We start from the raw sequence: 18,278 nt of genomic DNA on the forward strand, positions 1-18,278 counted from the left end.
TTCCCCCCAAAAAGAAGCCATGATGTAACCCAAATTGCATTTCTCCATCACAGCACCTGTTCCCCACAGCCTGGGGCTGTGAGCACACCTGCACAAGCACCAGGAACTGAAGCAGTTTGGACTGCACTGATCTGAGATCATCTGCTCTTCAGGAACCACACTGTGCAGAGGGGCACTCCACAGACTGCAGGAGGCAGCAGCCCCTGCAGCCTCACCCTTCGTGTGCCCTCTGTGAGCTCTGTACCCCATGCCCAAGGGAGGTTCCACAGCACCAACACTGAGCAGTGCCAGGCCAGTCAGGCTTAATGAAGACAAGTGCTACAAAAAGCCTTTCCAGTTGGAGTAGATGAGGGAGCTTTTGATTTTAAAAGAGGCTGAGGAGTCTGTTAGGGTTTACTAACTAGCCTGGGCTCATTAGGGAGGGCTAGCTGATACACCAACTTGAAACCAGAGGGAAATGAACTGCAAAGAAACTTCCTCCATTTAACTAAATGCCACAAGGTGACCTGAACTCTGTAGTCTGAAGAGATCTACCAAGCAGCTTGAGAAGTCCAAGGGCTGCCACAGGCATCCTCACACCTCCAGGGGCAAAAACAAGTCAATGAAACCATTAACAGAGGGATCCACCTGCTGTCCTTTAATCCATGTCCAGTCCAAGGACTAAATACACACATCCTCTTAAGAAATACCTGTAAATATCCAGATGCAAGAGGACTACTGACAATGGTTTTGATTTTGAACATGGTCCAGTGGCCATGATGCTCATCAAAAAGGGTTAGGATTGGTCTGGCAGTCAGAGAAACATGGCCTTAAAATCTGATTTTTTCTAATGGCATTTTGGAAGTGCCTTGTCCTTTGGAGAAGGGGCAAAATTAAAAAAAAAAAATGAAGTACTAGAATTAAGGTTTCATCATCACTTTCCCCCTCCCAACATCAAGATTCTCCAGAGGCCTTGCCAGCATCCCACAGCCACAGCTTTTCATGCACTTTTGCTCCCAAATAGTATAATCACTCCCAGATCCTGTTCCAGATGATGAGTGAGCCATGGCTGTAAATGGAATTCTTTTCATCACCTGAACAAGTGTGCTTGAAAAACACAAGCAGCTGAAGTGTTCTCATCTTTTCAATTCTTGAGAACAGCATATCATCACCTTTTAGATGTAAGTACTTCTGCTTAATATGCACATATTACAATATTTAGCTTAATTAATCAACTCGTGACAACAGACTCAATTCTGAACTTCACACTGTTGCTATTACCCACAGCAAAATAAAAATCTAGGGATGCTTAGAACAAGAAAATCCATTTACTAGTGCAGGCGACAGCAATGCTAAGAACATCTCCACCAAAATTAGTGCTCTGTCATACTATGGCAATTACAGATGGATCCACCATCCTAAGTCTAGCACAGAACAAGACAGAGTATGAATCATCTTAATTTATGGATGCAGAACAGGATTACAAAGTCATTACAAAGTGACTTGTTGTATCAGAAGCTTCAGACTGTAAATTGGAGTGCATCTCTCCAGCGCACTACCTGAACCAGCAAGGCAAAGCAATCTTCCTCCCTGGTAAGGTACACAGTGACACATAAACACAGGAAGAATCTTATGTTCAGTGCAAAAAATATGCTCCCCTGGAAATGAAAGGCTCTCAGTTTTCCTAGTGCAACCATTGGATGACAACAGACAATTTCTTATTAAGTCACAGGAACACACCATCACTGAGCTGTTCTGAGAGAGGAGCTGTTGCCAAGAAGTAGTGACAGGAATGACAGATGAAGCATTGGGTTTCATATTCTTGGCTCTTCTGCTGACTCTTTACACAGCTGGAGCAGAATCAAAAGGCACACACTTGCCATGCTCTTCCATTAAGTATGGACCCAGCCTTTCCAGTTCAAGGAGCACAACTAATTCATATTTTACAGTGCTTTATGTACCAAGTCCAGGATTTTCTTTGATGCCACAGTGGTAACAAACAAGAAAAGTGCAGTCAGATGAACGCTGAGGGCTGGAAGAGTCAGAGGATGCCCAATGTGTCCATCTCCACATCAGTTACAGTAAAGAGCCTCAACAGGAATTCTGGCAGCTGTGCATATCAGTCCAGACAGAGAAGGTATGCAGAATTCCAAGCTTACCTCAGGAAAAGTGAGTGATCTGTATCAATCCCACGAAGTTTGAGGGTAAGCAGAAGGATGCTTTCTCCCAGGTGACAAAGGATTAACAATCAAGTATATAAAAAGCAGCTGTAAAAATGGTAATAGCCCAGGAAGGACACCATCTGTCAAAACTCATGGTGTAAACAGAGACAAAGAAAATGCCTTCATGATTTTGCATCTGATCAGAGAAGACAAGACTCCTATCCAAAAGCAGGTCCTTTTTGTGAGTACTTTTATCAACAGCAGGAGATGGTGTCATAGTGCAGCTGTCAGACAATACTCACAGACCTGCAGATCACAAGGCTTGTCTTAACCTAAAATACAATTTAGCAAAACAAAGACAGTAATGAGATTAAAATTTTAATTTAAAACTTTGCCAACAAAAATTGATTACAAAAAGGGAAATTATCTGTACAAAATAAGAAAGGAGGTACTCATTTTAACAAGAGATTGCCATTATCAATGTGTGTGGGAGGACAAACAGCGGTTCAGGTCAAGTGACAAACTGAGAAACAAACAAACTGAGCTCTTAATATGGAATTCTGAAGTGAATTTTCCACAAAGTAAATTGACCTGAAGCAGCTCAGAAGCTAATCAAGGTTTATAAGAAGTCTATTTTCCTTGCAAACCTTTTCCTCTTAATATAAAGAACATACCAGAAAGCAAGACCCCATGCAGTGCAGTGGGCCAGCACAATGCCTTTTGCTGTGCTTTCTCTCATTCAAGCCTTCCTCTGGGCCTTCCATGCAGAGATATTCTGCAGTTTGAGTGTGCCAGGGGTTTAATTGAGTCAAGCTATTGCATCTTCACTTAAAAGTTGGGTCCTGACTCAAAATGAAGACAAATGCTTTGGAGACTGTGATATTCCTATGACTATAAAGACTCCTATCAAAATTATGATTCTCAGACTATTCAAGTCCACAACAAATAACAGCTGTTGGTCAACAACACATCTGTATTTACAACACTGCACTCCTCTTTTCTACCTACCATTTTACACAAAGAAACAGACAAGAGCATCTTTAAAACTCATCACCAAATAGACAAAAATGGCAGGTGATTTCTAAACTCCAAGTTCTTGTGAAACTTAGGCACACAGTATGATCATTACCAGTTTTCTACATTTCTCCATGAGCCAAATCAACAAACTGAGCTGCAGTGAAGACATAGAACACACATTTTTTTAAATTTCCAGTCTAACTGCTTATTTTCCACACAGCTTTGCATCATTTAATATTTACAAGTTTTTACACTTTCAGAACCCAAGTTTAGTGAAGAAACAAAGTAGTAATAAAATGTATCAGCCCAGATTCACTTCCTCTACTTATAGATACCTGAGATACCTAAGTTGGGGCAGAACAGCTTTCTGTGCCCCACCTACCCAGCAAAACAACAGACATGCTAAAGGATAATTCAGTCAGATTTGAAACTTATCCTAGCGACAAAGCTTTTCCTCCTCCAACTATAAAACAAAAAGTGAGCAACTACATTCTGACTTAGAAGTCTTGGCTAAGCTTAGAGTAATTGTGTTTCTAGCTGAAGTGTTGGATTTATGTAAAACTTAAGCCTTACTTGCTCACTAGCAGCTCCCAGCTAGGGAGGTCAGGGACAGCTGTCTTGTAAGAATACTGTGAGACATGCACGAATCCTCCTTACAGCTGGGAAAACTGATAAGTAAGAAGTTTGCTCAAGAGCATGCAGTGAGTCAGTAACAAGCTGGCATTACAGCTTCCTGATCTTAGTCACGTGCTCTGCCCATGGGAATCCAGTGCAAGGAAAACTATTGTACAGAATCATTCCCTTTTCCATGTCAATATTTTTTTATCAGAAAAAAGTACAGATACTAATGAACAGTGTATGCAATTTCTTATTGTCAATGAAAGAGTCCTGCAGTAACCTGTTATATTGTATCTTCACCCTGCAAAAGATTATTTCCAGCTTTGATTCTTAAACATCTTAAAGCTTTTATGATAAAGCTGAAGATTCAGTTAAACAACGCTGCAGTCAGTACCCTTAACCACAATGTTACATTTGCTAGTTTAAGCAGTATTTATGCTACCCAATTTGGCAATAAAAGAGAAACCTTGAAGCCAAGAATTCACAGATCTGGGGGGGAAAAAAAACATGCCAGACTTCAGTTTCACCAGAACAAGCTTTGTAACATGCCATGAAGAGTTCAGATTTCAATTCTGTGAGTATCTGTTATTGCCACTTCAAATGAAAGTTCTCTAATCCTTAGCCTTGCCCAGCTCATGATGTAGCAGGCAGGACAAATGCTGCATGGCAAGAAACAGCTTTGCTCAAAACACAGCTTAATGATGGAAATTAAACATTTGCAATTTGTTTTATGAATGCAGCAGAGAGATACCACTTAAATAATGTTTCCAAAGACCCTGGGACTTAAGCACAGCTATGGAAGAAGTCAGCTTCCTAAACCTGGGACTGTTTGAGACATCTGCCTCATACTAGATTCTTACTTTACTGTGGTCAACAAAGCTTTTAACATACCAGGCAAGACAGAACACCACTAGCTTGTTCCATCCCATCGTGGAACAGGAGAGCCAGTGGATCCTGTTGCAACAGACAATACTGTATAAAGAAGGCTTATTTTTAATGGCAGAATCACACTGGACACTACTGGCTAACCTGCAGCAAGATCTACATTTTTTCCTTCTGGAGTTTTTAATTTGCTCTTGAACCAGAAACATTCTTTCTTTCTTTCTAATCAGTTAAATCCAAGAGTACTACAGAGAGCTCAGTTCTTAAGCATGCTCTGCACCAGGAACGGTCGGTTCTACGTCCAATTGAAACCAAAGAGTTGCTGTTTTCCAAGGGCAGGAATTCTTCACTGGTCCCCTAGCCGGAAACCTTGGCCCCAGTTGTGTCTTCCACCACCCTGCTGATCTTCTGCAGCCCTTCTCATGCTGGCAGGAGGGACACCAAAGCCAGACACTCCTCCTCTCCTGTTTGGCAGCCAGCGGTAACTAGGACAAACCAGAGGAGGAGGAGTTAGAGGAACAGCTGTACCCTGTGGATAAATGCCAAGGTTGTGCTTTCTACTTTTCCATGCACTTCCTCTTAAGCTGATATACTTTGTAATAGTAGAACTTCAGAGAATTCTTTCCAAATGTAATGCCTCAGCACACTGACAAATGGAAACACTGTGAAACCTCCATCTCTGGGATGTGTATGGTAACGAGAATTGCACAGAACCAACAAGATTGAGGGCAGTTTCAGAACTGTTACCACCTTGAAAAACATTTTTAAAAACAACCTTGTCTTCTAATCTTTATGGAAAATTAGGTTTACCAGATGGGCTTGCAAGCACAAAAATGAGAGTATAAAGCTTCCCTATTCATTGAAATTGGTACAGAAAGTAAATTATCAGTGTAATTCAACACTTTAAGCTATGAAAAGGGCTGACTTGCTAACCAGAGTTTGATAGAGGAGGAATATTTGCACCCCAAAAGGATGCAGACAAGGGCAACTGAACTACAAACTTTGGTTTTTGATCATAGTATTTCAATGCCAAAACAATGAACATATCTCAGGAAAAAGCACTTCAAAAATCAAGACCTGCAGTCCCAGTGAGGGTGAGTAGCACAGACTGCAAAGCAGAATCATTTATAGCTCTGAACAAGTCTACAATTGACTGTTACTGTTAAACATTGCTGAACTGGTAGCTACTATAACAATACATGGGGATACAGAAAACACATCATTTACAGTATAAAACTTCTTTTATATACCATCTGATAATTGTTGGGGAGTTCTCTTTACTGCAGCTCAATTCAGCAGCAGAACTATGACATTGACTCTCACTCTTGAGAGTGGGTAATGACATAAACCATTCCAAGGGGCAACAAAGAACTCTCACATGGGCCATTTACAAGTAACTCAACATTTTTATGACTCACCAGCTCAGTCAATATGAGAGTCTGAAGAAGGTTCACTTAGCAAAGTATTTCACACTTTACGATCCCACCAAATAAATGTCTGACAAACCATACAAAAAACTGGACCAAATAGTGAGGTAAAGAATCAAGTCAGCTTACAGGAACTGAGGTGTGGACAGAAAATTCCTTCCTCCCAAATCCATTGGATATTTAAACATTAAGAAGAAATACAGATGTCCAACCAGGTTTCCTATCAGCTCATTGATGACTCTGTAAAGCAAAAGAAAATGAATGGGTTCACATACTGTCTTCTTTGAAAATAAATGAGTGACAAACTTCTGCTAACCTGCCACCAGGCTTTGCCAGGGACTTGACACACAGAAAATTTCCCTTTCCTCAGCATTTTGCAGCCACTTCTTTAGAAGGGCCAATCTCCTGTGCCAACACATCAATAGTCTGTTCCACCCTCTGTTCCAAGCCTTCTCTACATTCTGTATTGAAAACACAACTAAATACTTGTTTACATTGGGGAATTAGACCGTATAGCGATTAGTGCCCAAAATAATCATCTGCAGAGCTAGAGAAGTTACTGCTGTTTCCACTGGACAACCTGTCTCCTGCTGTACTCAACTGTTTTGTTCCCGGTTTTGTAAAAGCACAGTCGACTGGAGGCCCTTGAGTATCTTCTGTCATGCATAGAAACAGCAGGTATCTAACAGCAAGCATTTTTCACAAGTGACAGATGAGTCAGTAGGAGGCACAGCCAGAAAAGGGAATTTGGTTTTGCTGCACTATCTCCTCCTTTTATAACTCAACCACAAACTTGTTATTGTTACTAATTATGTTACAGCGGCACCAAGAGGCTCCAATCAATGCAGGTCCCCAGTGAGGGGGCCCACACTGTGCACGGAGAGGATTTCTGCATCAGGGGGTTTAGTTTAAAAAAAAACCAAGAGAGACCAAAAAATTCAACAAGTGCTAATATGCTATGCTGTGGACTCATTGCCATTTTCCCTTGTTTAATAAACTGAAAAAAAATATCAGGTTGGACAAGTTTGTGAGGAAAAGAACAGCACTATCAGAGTCAAGCTAAATTTGTTTCTAAAAGCAGTAATAATGGCTGGTTACAGAGGACAACATCTTTCTTGAGTGTGTGTTACTTTCTTAGTATGGAGAAGGCCTAATGCACAGTTACTAGAAAATACACCAAACTCTCATTACTCTCCCCTCACCTACATTCTGTTCTCCAGTTCTCACATGCGTATCTCCTTTTTGCTTTTATGTTAAATGACCACCATATGACACTGAGCATTATGAGTCAGATCATATAGTTTTAAGCTATTTTAATGTCACTCCTAAATTCAGCAGCAAGTTAAGAAGCTGTAAAAGCTTTTATAACTTCAAATTGGCCATGTAAGTAAATACATACGATCCACCAATGATGTAGTTGAATCCCAGAATAACCCATGGAAGGTAACAGGCCTGAAAAAGAATGCAGTGGAGAGAGTAAGTAAAAGTTAAGGATGTAAACCTGCTCTCAACTTCCCACTGCACTAATAAACATGATCATAATCTCAATGCTTTAGGCATTACACAGGTCCTGATCTATTAACTTAAGCAGATTCAACCTAAAAAGGTTATTCCAAACGGAGCAAGCACTAACATTTTTTGACAAAACATATTCATTCAAACATTATAAGCAAATGTGCCTTTTGCACCCTATGTTCCACAGCAAGTTTGCATCTGGAACAAAGTCCTAAAGTTTTTGATTTTGAAAAGGTCTAGCAATTATCAAAAGAGTTTTCTCAAAAAGATCTGACAGAAACATCCAAGGTCAAGCAGAAAAAAACCCCAATTTAAAATACCAACATTTTGTCATTGCATTCAACTTTTATCCAGATTAATGTTTATCAGGATTTTTTTCCTTCTTTTCAGAACAATGAATTGTCAGGACATCTTTGCAGTAGAGACACACTGAGTGATACCACATGGAAGACTATGAACTTTGCTGCATCTCAAGGAGTACTCTATGTGAGAGTACAGGACACCTTTAATAAGAGCAAATATTTACATTTTGCCCCTCACCCACAACACATGCACTTTATGGGCAGAAATCTTCCCAATACAGTGTCTGACATACCTTAAATCTTGTTCCAAACCAAAATGATACAATCATGTCTCTGTTCAGCTGGGCCCACACATAAAGTACTGACATGATGAGTGGAATCATCAGCAACTACAATATTTAGAAAAGAAAAAGTTACCATTACTTTCACAGAAGCACAAGAAACTCAGGCAGGAGGAGCTGTGTTTCAGAAGTGGTTTGTAACCATGGTACATCACTTAAGTCTTAACAGATTGCCCCAGAATCTTTCCCAATACATGCCCTGGATTTGTTAAAAAACTATTGGGAAGGTTAAGGAGAAGAACCTACTTGGTCATTCTTATTTACATGAGCATGCCAAAGCAAAGGGCTCTGACCTGTGCCCAGTGAAGGAGCAGCTGCAGGGAACTCCTCTGCTCACACCTACACCTACAGCAGTGACCCTGGACCTGTGCCACAATCACTGCAGTGCACCAACCCAAACACTCTCATCTGGGCCAGGCTAACATGCCAGATGAAGTGTCATCCATCCAAGTGCCACCTGTGTCCCAATCCTCCTGAGAGCACCACAGGGGGAAGGTGCTCCAGTCAATCCCATTTCAGGGTATCACAGCCAGCCCTGGTAGAGCCTGGAGCTAACCTGTGCTCCACACCAGGAGCTGAGGTTCTTTCAAGCACTTCTTTGCACTGACTGTATTAGCTGATTGGACTATTTCTAGTGGAAGAAAGACCAAAGCACTGCTTTAGCTATCTGCCCATTTCTGCACCAGCAAGATTTCCATGAACTGCTGAATGCTGTAACCAGCTCCTGTGTTTGGAAAAGAGGCTAAAACTCATCCCTTCAGGGGTGCTGCTATTTAACTGAGTCCACATTAAAGTTGGCATCCTGGCATCACTCCAGCCTTTCACAAGCCCCAAGGTGCACTCTCACCCCCACACAAGAACCTTAGGGTCTTATTAAAACCCTTTTTATTTTACTGCAAAAAGAGCAATATCTAATATCTGAATGCATTTGTCTTAGGAATAGAGGCCAAGCTATCCTACTCTCTCTCCCTTCTGAATTTCAACAAAGGTCACTCAAGACAAGTAAAAACCCCCTTATCTTTAAGAAAAAACTTTTCCATCAAAAAATTGATTCTTCTTTAATCAATACTTTGTATGCAGTAAAAACAAATTAAGTACCTCTTTAAAAATATAGAAATAACACCATCAGTCTAAAATTTGTATAATGTATGGGTAACTCTAGCATGCTTTTCAGAAATTTGTGCTATCTCCCCACAGAAAAGTAAGTATAAAGTTATGGATACCCCTTAAAACAATTCACTCCAGACCAGAGATGCATGATCACTTGTTTTGTCTACCAGGGAGCCAAAGAAGTGATCTAAAAAATGCTAAGGTAATTCTGTATGGAATACTACAGATATTGGTGCAGTCTTTAGGTATTGGAGACAGATGAAGAGGAGAATAGCAGAGGCAGACTGAAGACATGCAGTTATCTGACACTGTCGTGTCAAAAAACCCACTTTTTCACCCTTAGTATTTGGAGAGATAAGAATTATTTCATTGAAAGCACTTCTTAAGACCACTATCTTAATCATTCCTATGAGGATTTTGTAATTCACAGTTCTGGTCTCAAACTGAAGAAATTGAAACTTGACCAAAAAAATCTCCTGTTGGCAATTAAAAGGCATACTGAAATAAATTTGAGAAGATTAAAAAACCCAAGAATCATTTTTAAATAGAAAAAAAAAAGAAAGTAGATCCACATTCATTGAGAGAAACAGTGCATAGGTGACATCTTGTGTCCATTTTAGTAAAAGTCTGAGCACTTCCTGACCGCACAATTTTTACTTCTTGGCTCCCTAACTAGGTTAGGTGTGGCAGTCAGAGCCAAGCTTAATGCCTTCAGCTGAGGATAACCCAACCTGAAAAATTAACAATACACACAGCAGCCCATTCTGATATAATCTGAACAGCCTAGCTTAACTATGTTCTGCAGCTAAGTCAATAATGCTCTCTATAAACTCACTAAGTAGTCATAACGTTTTGTGCAATTATTATCTAAGAAACAGCACCACACTTACCTGCATGTCCATTACCAAGCCAGTTATCTGTCATTGCACCATGAAGGAAAATGCAGAAAAACCTGACAGACTATAACAATAAAAAGCTGCAGATACATGGAACACACATGCAAAGATCTTTAATGTTCAAAATTAATACTATACTGTTTTAGGTTAAAATTTCCAACAATCTAGGGATGTTTGTTTCAATAATTGCTTTTTGGCAGCCTTTCAAGTTCCAACCTCAAGTCATTACCCAAAGGGCCAATGGGTGCACTGGCTTTTCCTCCCTGATGACACTGGCTAGCTACAGACTCAATCAGTCCTTGCAGAAAGGCACATTAAAGTTTAACAACTGGATTCTTCCATTAGTTTAACACTGACATTTTGGTTTTCTAACTAAAGAAATAGTAGATCATTAAAAAAATACCAATATATTGCCAATGAGTCATAGAAAAGAAGCAATTTCTGAAAGTGCATCAATGCAGGCTTTTAGAACTCCTCTCCCACCTGGGAGCTCAAAGAACCTGCAGTAGTAACTGCTGAGTAGAAATAAACATTGAATGATTTTAATATGATCAGGATGCTTTTAACAGTTCATAAATACATAGAAAATGACACCCACCATTTCCCCAGATCATGCATCCACATTGGCCCTTACATCCCAGAGGGAACAAGCAACTAGAAGTTTTTAAATGACCAGTTTGAAAGTCACGTCACAATTAGATTAATTAAATGCTCACAGCCAACAGCCTGCAATCATAAAGAAAACTTTCATCTTCATAACAATGTAACTAAATGCACCTCCTTACAGTTGTGGCTCGACAGGACTAGCAGGAAGAGCAATTCCCTCCACATAGTGGAATGCAACTAGAGATTAATGCACTGATAAAGTATTTCTACACACCAGCTCTCCTGGCTGAATCTGGTTTACACCAATGTCACTGCTCCCTTTTTTCCACCTGCTGTGCCACTGCCAACTGCTACAAGGAATGGGAGCATCTCCAAGAATGGCAGTTTCACACCCTCTCTTGGCCAATCATGCCAGTGCTTTGCTGCCCTTACAGTGAAAACGGTCTTTCCTACACTTAAATGGAATTTCCTGTGCTTCACTTTGTGGAACTGGGTGTCCAGTTCCAGACCCCTCAGCACACAAGACATGCACCTGTTGGAGTGGGACCAGACAAATTACTGGAGGAATGGAACACCTCTCTTCTAGGGAAAGGCTGAGAGAGTTGGGGGACAAACTTTTTAGTAAGTCTTTTTGTAATTGGACAAGTGGTAAACTAAAAAAGGGTTGATTCAGACTAGGTATAACAAATTTTTTACTATGAGGGTGGTGAAACACTGGCACAGGTTACCTGGAGAGATGGTGGATGCTCCACCCCTAGAAACATTCAAGGTCAGGTTAAATGGGACACTGAACAACCTGATTTAGTTGAAGGTGTCCCTGCTCATTGCAGAGGGGTTGATAATATTTCAAGGTCCCTTCCAATTCAAACTACTGTATGGTTCTATGACAACACCCCAGGCTGCACAATCCCAGCTTCTCATGTGACAGCTGCTTCAACCCTTTAATCATCTTTGAGATCCTTCACTGGACTCTCTCCAGTACGTCCATGTCTCCTTTGGACTTGGGAACCCAGAGCTGGGTGCAGCCCCCATCAATCTCTCACAGGCTGAGCAGCGAGGAGCAATCACCTGCCTCAACCTGCAGGCAATCCTCTGCCTAGGGCAGCCCAGGGAGCTGGTGGCCACTTTGGCCATAATGGCACATTGCTGGCTCCTGGTCAACTTGGTATCCAGCAGGACAACTAGGGCCTTTTCTGGAAGATGCTTTGCTTGTCAGTCCCTGGTCTGTCCTGGTGCCTGAGGCTGCTCCTTGCCATGAGCAGGACTCTGCACCACCCTTTACTGAGCTTCATTCCAGGCCAGCCCATTTATCCAGCCTCTAAAGATCCCTCTGAAAGGTGGCACAATACCTGGTTTATCAACAACTCCTCCCAGTTTTTGTATTCAAGATCTAAAAAAACATTCAGGTGGACAGCAAAGGTCACAGAAATGTTTTCCAGCATTCCCAAACCAACAAGCCCAGATTTTTCAGGAAGTTGTATCGGTGAAGATATCACAACACAGCTTTCAAATTACTTGTACTCAGCAGGTAAAGGATCTCTCCATGAATTTCAGGGAATGGCAGTGATTTGCACATGGCAGCTTGAACACACTGAATTCAGTGCTAGTCCACACAAGAGCAGCTCAGCAAAGCAACCCAGCCAGCACCAGGGACACTCACCCAGCACATGCTCAGCTCTGTGTAGGCAGAGCTCAAGTCCTCACACTGCACACTGGTGTGAGCACATTATTAAGTGTTCTCTCTGCAAGTCACTCACTACCTTTTCAGGAAGTGAAAGACACTTAAAAACTCTATAAACTTGGCTGGGAATATTTGCTATATTTTAAAACTGTTCCTTGATAAAACCTGGTCTTTGAATGTATTTCAGGCAGAAACAGGAGAACCAAAATGTTTCTCAAAGTTTCATGATGAGAAGGATACAACAATGCAGATCCAGTTAAACAGGAGCATGAACATGTAATCTGCTGGCCGTCCATCAAAAGCCCCTGAAAATAAAAAGAATCATTATGAAAGGCACTGAAATTTTGATTAAAATTTTTCAGAGTCTAAGGAAATTCAGTTAATAACAGTTGCTTTGCATGCAGTCTGTGGTCTGTGAATTTTTTTTTAATTTTAAAAAGCCTTAGAATAGCACATCCTACAGACTGAAAAATAAGACATTCAGCCTACTGCATTAGAGCACAAGCAGTGTCTGTACTTACAAAAAACCACACTGACTCTGGAGATAAGTAGTTTTAACTACATAAGACTTCAAAAATGGAGTTGGACCACACAGTTCATATGAAACTGTGGGTTAGAAGCACAGAATAAGAAAATACACGTCCACAGCAAAAGCAGAAATACCAAGTCTAATAATGACTGAGTCATGTGAAAACCAGCCCTTACTTAGGCAAATTGCATCCTCTTTGCATCATCTCATCAGACTCAAGAGATGCAATGGTTTTTATACTCCAGAAAAAAATAGCACACATGAAAAGGAGGGTATGCATGTGCAGCACATTCTGTTCCTTCTGAGATGTACTGATCGTCTAATTCACCATTCCAAATATGTGTCAATTTTTTCAGGACACCGGACACAAAAATAATAGAGTAACATTCCCTGCAGGTCATATTAAATGAAATTATCTTCGATGCTCAGCTGAGTTTGTGACCTGATAGAGACAAGGACTAAAAGATAAGCCCCTAGCAACTCCCTGCAAACATGAAAAGCTGAGGTTCTCTTGCTAAATGGAGCAAAAGGCTGACAGAGACCTCAGCATCTATGCAACACTGACATCAACTTTCATATAAACCCAGGCTGGAAAGGAATGCCTGAGAATATTGTTGAAAAAGACCCAGACCAGTGGGGGTGAAACAGTGACAGCAGGAATGACAGTGACACACACAGCATATCATGGACAACCTGAATTACACACTCCTAATTAAACATCACAATGCCTAGAAAGAACACCACTGCTTAATGTGAGCACTGCTCAGCTTCACACAAGTGTTCTTAAAGGAAGAAAATCTACTTTTAAGCATTAGCTTTTTAGAACAGTCTATGTAAAACAAAATTACTAAAATACCAGTTTTATTAAGTTCAGCCATGCAAATTGCATGACAGGAAATAAACACACTTTGAAAAATACATCAGAAAGTTTTACTGTTGTAAAACTACAAGAAACTGAAGGTTTTTTCCCTACTGTTGCCATACAACAAACAAAAAAAAATAAAAACACATAAAGAGAAAAAGCTGACTAAGGCTGTAGAAATGCCAGCTCAGGAATCCTTCCAAAACAGGAAGAAATCAAAGCTACTATCACTCTTCTAAATTATTTTTCTTCTCATTCTCTACAAGATTGCTAACGAGAATATCAGACAAACCATTTAAATTCACTTTTTGATGAACATCTAAGCAAACTGGACTACAAACTGCCAGAAAGCTCAGCACAGGTATGGGGTGAGCTCTATCCCATGGGTCCTTCTGTGAGGCCTGGGGTATAATCCACTCATCTGGGAAGAGGTGCAGACCCATCATCTCACAATTCATACAGCTGGGGAGTGAACTCTGCATGTTCTGCTTACACTGTTGGTATTTGTTATGTCCTTCTCCAACCAAAGCAAAACAAAACCACATCAATCTCCCTTTCCTTTGGAAGTTACAGGTCAGCCTGTTAGGAAAGCACGAGCACAGTACAAAGCTGTACAGATATTTCTGACAGCTAAATCTGAAGCTGGCAGGCAGCAACAGTGTGTGCTCAAAAACCATGCACAATGTTGAAAATAGAAGTTTCTCAGTTTCACTGACAAAAGGAGACACAGACCAATGCAGACTTCCATCTGTAAACATTATCAGCAACTCATACACCTTCAGAAGGGTTCAGGCCTTTTCCACAGAAAGAAGGGCCAACCTAACCAAGGACTTCACTTACACCTAGAAAAATAACTGTAATATAAAAGAAATGCATTGGTTCAAACAACACAGATGATTCCCAGTTTCAAAATCTGGATCTGTTGTACAGCAGAAATTTACTCCCTTTCATGAGATTTATGCCACAGCACAGACAACTAGAGCATTTTATAAGTATACCTACAAGCAGTGAGGTCTTTTAGTTTCCACAATTAACCAGGAGCTCTTACTACACCTACCTTTGCCCAGGCAGAACTGCCAGCACTCTTATGTGCTCATAAACTACTGCAGAAAGGCTCAAAAGGAAACAGTAACCATTTCCAGCTATTAAAATAATATTTAACTTTCACTAAGAAAACAGCCAAATATAATCTTGCACCACTCCTCCTTTCCCTGCTACTCTTCTTAAGACTTAAACGTGATTTCACAATACTCCCTGGATGGAAGGGGTACCAGGGATCTCTCCTCTCTCATAGAACTTCCCAAACATCATCTTCCAAAGCATTCCCCTTTACACCATCAGTTCTAAGACTCCATTAGAACTATACTGAAATTCTTGTTCAGAAAGGCTTTCAGGAGGAGTCTGGCTTTGCAAATACTTTAATTATTTATGTCAATTGAACCAATTTTTGTCTAGCTTTAATGAACTGGGCAGTGCAAAAGGAAACAAGCTACCTTGTACCAACAATCCCTTTTTTGAGGGAAATTATCTACTATCTGAGCTCCCTTTTTTCACTTAATAGTTTCCCCTTACGTGAAAATCCTTCTATTCTCTTAACTTTTCGACATATCTGTTAGGCAGAAGGGTAGACTTCTTTTGTAGGAGGTATCTCCCAATTCAACACAGACAGTAGAATATCATAAATAAGTATCCCTATTAAAACCAGAAAAAACTGATGTTATTTTCTCCCAATGGATAAACACATTATTACATTATGCTCTATCACTCTTCTATGATAAAAAACATCAGATACAAAAAATCCAGAGGTAAACATCATCTTCTAATCTCTCTCACTTACTTCCTTAAATCCAGTAACTAAAAGCACCAGGCCTTCCTACTGAAACAAGTATCAAGTTCAGATCCTAAATAGCCAAAGGGAAGGAGCCAGCCACAGAAAATCAGTTTTCAAAACAGTTTCACATTGACCAACATAAGCTGGCACAGAGAAGAGCCATAAGCTCCAGGCAGGGCTCACCAGGTGCATACAATTTAATGGTCAACATACCTGTTTCTAATCGTGATGAATATTGATACAAGAAATACAAATTCACCAAGTAGAGAAATCCTGTTCCAGGTCCCACTGGGAAGAAGAAAGTTGCTGTTATTGGCCGCCAGATCTGTCCGGATCAGAAGAGAAAGATACATTTATAAACTGCAGAATGAACTCATATGCACAGGCTTTTAATTTACATTCATTGATTGATAATGAATGAAAACTTGGAACATCAAGAAGAAGACTAGAAACAGTCCAAGTATCGATTGTTGCTGCTTCAGCAGCTTTTATATTTGTGGCTTTTTTCCAATCCGGTAAGCAAAGCTATTAAGACTACCCCAGAAATAATGCACAACTTTTCAAACTGCTTTCCATCACATCTTTGAAGTAGTGAATCTTTAATGCAGAGCAAAAGAGACTCACTGGCAAGGATGCTACCCTGTTTAAAAAACAGCCACACAAAACCCATTCTCCCCTGTTGAACAGAGGCCAAGGAAGCCTTTGGTGTACCATTCCAGACAGCACGTGCTGCTGCATTTGGGATCTGCTCTGGGACAGTCTCCAAGCTATGAATATTGGGCACAGCCAACTGCATGGCAGCACATAGCACGGACAGAAAATGTGTGGTCATTCATGAATGAGCTCTTTAAGCAGCAACATTTCCAAACTGAGTATTAAGATCCTGCACATCACAGTTTAAGAAGGAATAACAGAACTAGAGGAAAAGAGTGATTTATGCATGTTAAAAGAGACCTCAGTGGGTGATCTAGGCCAATCTCCCTGCTCAAGCAGTCATTCTAGACTACATGACACAGGACTGCACTCAAATAGTTCTTGAATAACTCCAGTGAGGGAGATTCAACAGCCTCCTTGGTCAGTCTGTTCCAGTGCATGGTCACCAAGTACAGGTGGAACTTCCCATGCACCAGTTTCTGCTCGCTGGCATTTGTCCATCCTCTGACACCATCCTCCTGATACTTATGGACTGATGAGGTCCCCTCTCAGTCCTGTCTCCTCGAGGCTGAACAGGCCCAGCTCCCTCGGCCATTCCTCATTAGAGAGAAGCTCCAGCTCCGTGTTGCCCTCAGCTGTACCCGCCCCAGGAACTCCATGTCTCTCTTATAGCTCTGCCTCAAAACCCCCTGGGCCAGCTGCAGCCTGGGATGTTCGAGCACCCTGTAAGCCCAAAGTTACAGTTCCCAAAGCCACGGCCACACGATGACACAGAGCTGGGCAAGTCACCTGCAGCCATAGCCATAGAGCTCCTTGGCACAACAACCAGCGCCCACCAGAACAACTCCCACAAAAAAAAATGTAGGAAAAAACACACCAGAATGAGGCACAAGACAAACTACAAGGCTGACAGGGGCAACAGCCCCTTCTGTCACCCTGGCAGATACGCGCAGCCCGTCACGGCGGTGGGGGCCCTGGTAAATTCGGGCCCAGCCCGCAGGCCCTGTACAGGTTGAGCGGGAAGGCGGCTCCACTCCCGCCGGAGGGGATCTGGTCACCCCGGGCTCTGTCTTGATGCGCAGCGACCCCAGCGAGGCCGCGGAGCCGGGGGAGCGGCCGGCCCTGCGCGCAGCCCAGCGAGGCCCCGCAGCGCGGCCGTACACTACAACTCCCAGAAGGCCGCGCGCGCAAGGAGTCACAGTAAACTACTGTCCGAACGCCGCGGGGCACGCCGGGAGCGGTAGTGCGGCCCATACCTGGAAGCGGTGGATGAAAGCATCAGGCCAGAGGAAAAGGTTGACGGGGCTGACGAGGCCCAGCTTGCCCACGAGCGGGACCGCGATGGAGCCGGCGAACCAGTAACGCGTGATCAGAGGGATACTTCGGAACCAGTCCCCCAGGTCCGACATGCTGCAGCTGTGCCTGGCCGTCGCCGAGGCCTCGCCACGAACCGGCCCCTGAAGAAGACACAAGACGAAGGCTCAGCCGCTCCTGCCGCCCGGTCACGGAGGGGCCCGAGCCAGACGTGGCGCCACCGAATTCGGCCGAGCCGCCGCCGCCACTTCCGGCCCCGCCCCGGCGGCCGGGAGTCCCGCCCGGGGGTGGAGCGGGGAGCGAGCGGCCGCTGGTGCGGGATGGGGCTGTGGGGTTAACCGGCGTTCCCTTGCCCGAGGGGTGCTTGTAATGCGGCGGCGCAGGAAATAGGGGAAAACCGGCAGCAAGTCCTGCGCCTGCTACAGCCTACAGAAGCTATATTCTGAATAACCTGTTGCACTGCGTTATGAACACATTTGCCTGCGAGGACGCGACGTTTTTACTTCGTTGCCCGGAGCTGGCCGCGCTCCACTCTACCGCCCCACCCCCAGG

At 42.4% G+C, this 18,278-nt stretch overlaps 1 protein-coding gene across 1 annotated transcript; it reads right to left on the reverse strand.

Annotated features, from left to right (window-relative positions):
* Nucleotides 1-2,506: 2,506 nt before the first annotated feature.
* Nucleotides 2,507-17,983, reverse strand: DERL1 (derlin 1). The gene is made up of 8 exons (XM_033058583.2): nucleotides 17,669-17,983; nucleotides 15,972-16,083; nucleotides 12,777-12,841; nucleotides 10,244-10,270; nucleotides 8,196-8,291; nucleotides 7,485-7,537; nucleotides 6,215-6,325; nucleotides 2,507-5,143 (listed from the first exon to the last, which is right to left on the reverse strand). Exons 1-8 carry the CDS (start codon nucleotides 17,819-17,821, stop codon nucleotides 5,005-5,007), a joined length of 756 nt encoding a protein of 251 aa, XP_032914474.1. The 5' UTR covers nucleotides 17,822-17,983; the 3' UTR covers nucleotides 2,507-5,004.
* Nucleotides 17,984-18,278: the final 295 nt, after the last annotated feature.

The sequence above is a fragment of the Catharus ustulatus genome, chromosome 1 (genome assembly GCF_009819885.2).
Source record: "Catharus ustulatus isolate bCatUst1 chromosome 1, bCatUst1.pri.v2, whole genome shotgun sequence".
Classification (NCBI taxonomy): domain Eukaryota; kingdom Metazoa; phylum Chordata; class Aves; order Passeriformes; family Turdidae; genus Catharus; species Catharus ustulatus.

What these genes read in the sequence shown, in the direction of transcription:
- DERL1 (XM_033058583.2), bottom strand. Translation starts at nt 17,821, where the DNA reads ATGTCGGACCTGGGGGACTGGTTCCGAAGTATCCCTCTGATCACGCGT. An exon ending in TTAACTGGATCTGCATTGTT is followed by an intron (nt 10,271 to 12,776) that starts GTATCCTTCTCA and finishes GTGCAATGACAG; the next exon opens with ATAACTGGCTTGGTAATGGA. An exon ending in CTGTCCACACCTCAGTTCCT is followed by an intron (nt 5,144 to 6,214) that starts GTAAGCTGACTT and finishes GGTTTGTCCTAG; the next exon opens with TTACCGCTGGCTGCCAAACA.